Consider the following 6,091-nt stretch of genomic DNA (forward strand, 5'->3'; position numbering starts at 1 on the left):
TTTTGGAGAGAATTAAGCATAAATCTGTCAAATATCCAAAACAGCCTTGTTTCAATGAAATAACCTCAAAATCACAAATTGCCATTCAGATGACTTTTGGAGAGAATTAAGCATAAATCTGTCAAATGTCCAAAACAGCCTTGTTTCAATGAAATAACCTCAAAATCACAAATTGCCATTCAGATGACATTTATGCTTCACTATCTCCATAAGTAATCTGAATGTCAGTTTGTGATTTTGAGGCTATTTCAGTGAAACAAGGCTGTTTTTAACATTTGACAGATTTATGCTTGATTCTCTCCAAAACTGTCATTCAGATGACTTTTGGAGAGAATTAAGCATAAATCTGTCAAATATCCAAAACAGCCTTGTTTCAATGAAATAACCTCAAAATCACAAATTGCCATTCAGATGACTTTTGGAGAGAATTAAGCATAAATCTGTCAAATATCCAAAACAGCCTTGTTTCAATGAAATAACCTCAAAATCACAAATTGCCATTCAGATGCCTTTTGGAGAGAATTAAGCATAAATCTGTCAAATGTCCAAAACAGCCTTGTTTCAATGAAATAACCTCAAAATCACAAATTGCCATTCAGATGACTTTTTGGAGAGAATTAAGCATAAATCTGTCAAATGTCCAAAACAGCCTTGTTTCAATGAAATAACCTCAAAATCACAAACTGCCATTCAGATGACATTTATGCTTAACTATCTCCATAAGTAATCTGAATGTCAGTTTGTGATTTTGAGGCTATTTCAGTGAAACAAGGCTGTTTTTAACATTTGACAGATTTATGCTTGATTCTCTCCAAAACTGTCATTCAAATGACTTTTGGAGAGAATTAAGCATAAATCTGTCAAATGTCCAAAACAGCCTTGTTTCAATGAAATAACCTCAAAATCACAAATTGCCATTCAGATGACTTTTGGAGAGAATTAAGCATAAATCTGTCAAATATCCAAAACAGCCTTGTTTCAATGAAATAACCTCAAAATCACAAATTGCCATTCAGATGCCTTTTGGAGAGAATTAAGCATAAATCTGTCAAATGTCCAAAACAGCCTTGTTTCAATGAAATAACCTCAAAATCACAAATTGCCATTCAGATGACTTTTTGGAGAGAATTAAGCATAAATCTGTCAAATGTCCAAAACAGCCTTGTTTCAATGAAATAACCTCAAAATCACAAACTGCCATTCAGATGACATTTATGCTTAACTATCTCCATAAGTAATCTGAATGTCAGTTTGTGATTTTGAGGCTATTTCAGTGAAACAAGGCTGTTTTTAACATTTGACAGATTTATGCTTGATTCTCTCCAAAACTGTCATTCAAATGACTTTTGGAGAGAATTAAGCATAAATCTGTCAAATGTCCAAAACAGCCTTGTTTCAATGAAATAACCTCAAAATCACAAACTGCCATTCAGATGACATTTATGCTTAACTATCTCCATAAGTAATCTGAATGTCAGTTTGTGATTTTGAGGCTATTTCAGTGAAACAAGGCTGTTTTTAACATTTGACAGATTTATGCTTGATTCTCTCCAAAACTGTCATTCAGATGACTTTTGATTTTAATTGTCAAGCTGTAGTGCTGCACCCATATATTTCTATGGTGTAAGCTAAATTACATTACTTTTTTTTTTTAGCACAAGGAAAACAACCAAGACAGGACAGAGTTCAATCCACATTTGTGGTATTTATTCTGTCAAATTCAAACCATTTGAAGTCAAGGCATATATATATATATATATATATATATATATATTTATATATGAACAACATTCAGGAACACTTCACTGGACTCAATGTAATTTGTAGAATTGAATAAGAAAGTGGAAAACTAAACTAAAGATAAAACCATCATCCAACAGACAAACTGTCCTGTACTTTTATATAATGTGCTGAACGTGCCATGTCAGCAAAAAAACAAAAAAAAAGATTTTGAAAAAAACAACATCATCCAGATTGTAGTTCACATCATTGTGATGACTTTTTATTCGGTCCACTCAAAATTAGCTATTTTGGTGATCAGACCCTTGGATTGACTGCATGCTGGCGTCCCTTTTCCTTTCTCTTCACTTTGGTCCCCTTGTCAGGATTGATCTTGAAGATGCATCTGTTGGAAAAAGAATGTTCAAGTGTGAGATTTAAAGTGATAACCTGTTCTGGCATTAAAACTCCTGTAAAAAAAAAGTAAACAATTTGAGTTGCAAAAACAAATCTCAGATCGTAAAGGATGTTAAAGAGCAACTTGCAGGTTAGACACACCAGTGAATAAATGTGTAGGAAAATTATGTATACACTAGATTTTCCAAGAAATATACAGAAATATTCCTACAGTGACGTCTGGCGTCGTTTTTGTAAGACATTTTTACTTCCGCATAAAAAAAGCCTCCCCATGTGACTCCCGCGTGTGACGTAACATGGGGGAGAGCGGCCGGTCTAACCTATGAATAAACATGGATCACAATGCTAGTTTTGACACAGAAGAGGTTGAAGGTTGCTAGGCGTCCAAGAGACCAGGAGCAGCCAAGGATTAGAAGAAATAACGGCCATCGGAGAGAAATGGAGCTGTGGTGTGAGGAGAACCAGTGGAGAACAGGGCAGCTGTCAGTGACCGCCGTTAGCTACAGTTAATGTTAGCTAACATCAGTCACATCACAACATTGTAAAGTTATCTATCATATCAGGCTATAACTAAAGTAGTATTGATAATATAGTAACGTTACTGGCAGGACTGTTGATACTGATCCATAACAGAAACTAATGCGTAAGTATCAGCCGCATCTCGCGTCGCTAAAACATCCAGGTATGAGAAAATAGCTATAATGCTAAGTAGCCTTGAAGTTATACCACTGTGGTTTTACAACGATCTAGCGGAGAAAGGTTGTGGAGCCTCCGTTGATATGCCGTTGTAAATGGCTTGATAGAAAGCAGGTGTGTAGTCGGGGAGGGTGCACAGCTGATTGCAGCAGGTGAGTGGAGGTTGAGCCGGGATCCAGGAGTGACAGCCACCACACCCACACAAACAACACAGACAGGGGGAAACAAACAAACAAACACAAAGGAGACGGCTGGAGCAGTACAGCCACCACAGCGTTACCTAATGCAACTCCACACTATGTCTTACGGTGCTGTGTACCGGAGGGGGGAGAGAGAGGAGTGAAGGGGGGGAGAGAGAGGAGCGAATGGGGGGAGAGAGATGTAATTCCGTTTCCTGATAAACGTTTTGTTTGATAGGCCTCAGCTGTGGAGAGTATGTGCTGCAGGGAGGTGGATGCACCTCGCACAACACACCCAGGAACGAAAGCTAGCTCCGGCCCTTTTCCTGTTAGGGAAACTGTGGACTCGATGTCCTGACAGGCTGGAGTTTGTGCAATGTGCACAAACACCAGCTCACCATGATTACCAATGGTGAAATACAATGTAAAATTACCAGCTCACTAAATCACAACCGCTCAAACCAACTACAAACTACTGGCAGGCATTCAGAGGGAAAGGAGCCATTTTGAGCTCTGCTACTAAAAACAGCTTTTTTTTAACGTCAAACGCGTCATTACGTCATATGGGGGAGCAACTTTCTCGACTCCTTCTCTGCCCAATCCGCGATATAATTTTCAGGCAAGGTTAAGCATAAATGTAGTAAAAAAAATAACCTGCAAGTTGCTCTTTAAGATGTCAATCACTGTTAACACAATGGAAATAAATGATTTTGTAACGAAACAAATACATTTCACTATTTTAAAGCTTTTGTTTGATTACTTGGATTATATTTGAAAATTCTCAATTCAGTTTGAAATGACATGTTTTATGTCATTTCAGAGTCAAGAAGTCTGAGGAAGTAAAGACAAAGACCATGTGGTTTCAAGAAATTCTAGACAACATAGGCTAAAGAATTGTCTTTACATTACACTCCTGCTGAATACGTACCTCTGCAAGAACTCAAGTGTAGCAGCAATCTCCACAGGATAGTCAATGTTTTGCACATAATATGAGCAGAACATGAACTGTAAGGCTTTGGTAAAGATGGGAAGCTGCTCGTTGACGATAACTTGGTCCACTGCAACCATTAATGTCTTTGCAGTTAGTGGGCTGTTACCTGTAAACAGTTAACAGGCATTCAGATTATGATGTCCAGTAAATAGGTTGTTGTGTTATGAACACTGCTTTAGGACTTCATTTCTGAAAAGCCTATATTTTGGTGTGAACCGCAAAATATAAAATTGTGTCAAGTAAAAATAAAATAAGACAGGAATATCTTGTTACACCATTTCTTATGCCCTGTTTTTTTGTATTTCAGCATTGTTTAACTATGGATGTATTACATTTAGTACAATGCACTCCTAACCCATTACCTTAGTAAAGACAAACATTTAAATAATAATTCAGACAGATGATTAAAAATAGAAAAAAGGGGACAAAAGAAGAACAGAGGATGACATAAGCAAGGAGCAGAAGGATGAGGGGAACATTTCTTTTTAGGAGCCAACCTACCGCAGACCACAATGCAAGGCGTTGAGGGCAGGTTCTTGACATCAACTTCACTTGCAATAGCAGTGTCGTCAACAGCTACAAGCATCTTCTCTTGTTTCTCTCTGAAATGTGTGAGGAGCATTAACACTGCTGCACATGTTTCATCCCCACCTGCCAGGGTTTGGCTGAGAACAGCTCCTGCTGTGTTGGTTGGGTCACTTTGTTGAAACTGAAAGTAGCGAAGGATTCTTTTGAATTTTGTCTCTGTTGACTCATCAAAGTTGAGAGTAATGTCCACTCCAGTTAGCTCCCTGAAATGGATCCGGATTCCATTTTCCTGGAAGAGGAAAGGCCACTCCTTAACAAGGTCTTCCATCCCTTTGGAGGATAAGATGTCTCTCCTCTGTGAATGAAATGTCTCAACCATAAGTCTTTCAATTGTCTTTGCATCCCTGGCATTTTCGTCAAACATCCTCTTGAGCTCTTCCTGTTTCTGCTTTTGCATTGATTTAGTTTCACCAGCAGGAAGCTCTGGCTCAGAATTGATGCAGCCGTATGAATCTTTACGCCTTTTCTTTGCATCATTAGTTTCACCTTCAGATTGCCTTTTCTGGAGAGGACTTTGGAGCCGTCTGTAGTTATCAATGCGAGACAACATTTTCTTTGTAAGAGAGTCATATCCGGTACCGACGACCTGGCCCTCAATCTCATCCCGGAAAGACTTAGGATATTGTATTACCATCTTTCTAGCAATTTCACCTAGGTGTTTCTTTCCTGGTTTTTTACAAACACTTAATATTTCAGCAACCACAATCCTTACAGCCTCCCTTCTCTCTGCTGCAGATGGTCTCTTCTCAGTCTCCAATGACCTTACTGTATTTGACGACATCTTATTCCAGGGTACTTCAAAGCTGTAATGCCAGCTACTATCTTCTGTGGCTAGAGATGACGACCCAGTCTCGCATGAAGTGGGTGAGGGTTGACTCTGCATACCAGATGAGGGTTGACTTCTCATTGGAGAAGCTAAGCTCCATGTGGCAGCGATCTTTGGTGCAGAGTGAACATTTAAGGCAATTTCATCGTTATCACTAAGGAATGAGTCTTCGCCTGCGCTTGCCTCCTCATTTTGGGAAGTTGCTATTGAGGAGGAGTCATCCATTTCTCTTCGTTGTGAACCTAAACAACACAAAGATGCATTCATGTCAGTCAATATCATTTTCTGGTTATTTTCTGTCCAGCAAGTCTTTAATCATCCTATTGCTATTGTTTTTACTTACTTTTGATGCAAGCCATAACTTTTCTCACTTCGATTGGCTTCAGGAACTTTGCAAGGTCATCTGCTTCCACATACTTAAAGTCCTCAGTTGAACCGACTCCAAGGTTTTCAAACACCCCCAGTAGTCGTACGACATCCTCTTGGCTGAATACAGAACTGAAGGACGAGGTTAGGCCACTTGTCCATTCCTCCATGACTTTAAGAGATGCGATATTGTCCACCGGATATCTGAGTGTAGTAAATACATTACAACACCATTTTATGTCCCCTGGGTTAATGCAATACATTTGTCTTTGTAATGTAGACCTCAACACTCAACAACACTGTGCTTAA

General features: G+C 38.8%; 1 protein-coding gene across 1 annotated transcript; it reads right to left on the minus strand.

Annotated features, from left to right (window-relative positions):
- Positions 1 to 1,811: 1,811 nt before the first annotated feature.
- LOC117462120 (uncharacterized) lies at positions 1,812 to 5,224 on the minus strand. The gene is made up of 3 exons (XM_034104195.2): positions 4,504 to 5,224; positions 3,940 to 4,108; positions 1,812 to 2,125 (listed from the first exon to the last, which is right to left on the minus strand). Exons 1-3 carry the CDS (start codon positions 5,222 to 5,224, stop codon positions 2,038 to 2,040), a joined length of 978 nt encoding a protein of 325 aa, XP_033960086.2. The 3' UTR covers positions 1,812 to 2,037.
- Between the last annotated feature and the right edge of the window lie 867 nt (positions 5,225 to 6,091).

This window comes from Pseudochaenichthys georgianus, chromosome 3 (genome assembly GCF_902827115.2).
Source record: "Pseudochaenichthys georgianus chromosome 3, fPseGeo1.2, whole genome shotgun sequence".
Taxonomy (NCBI): Eukaryota; Metazoa; Chordata; class Actinopteri; order Perciformes; family Channichthyidae; genus Pseudochaenichthys; species Pseudochaenichthys georgianus.

Bases quoted from the DNA above. Each gene is read 5' to 3' on its own strand.
- LOC117462120 (XM_034104195.2), bottom strand. From the start codon at position 5,224: ATGGTAATACAATATCCTAAGTCTTTCCGGGATGAGATTGAGGGCCAG. The intron at 4,109-4,503 runs GTAGGTTGGCTC...AACTGTTTACAG, and splicing joins GCCTTGCATTGTGGTCTGCG to GTAACAGCCCACTAACTGCA. The intron at 2,126-3,939 runs GTACGTATTCAG...TTTTTCCAACAG, and splicing joins ACACTTGAGTTCTTGCAGAG to ATGCATCTTCAAGATCAATC.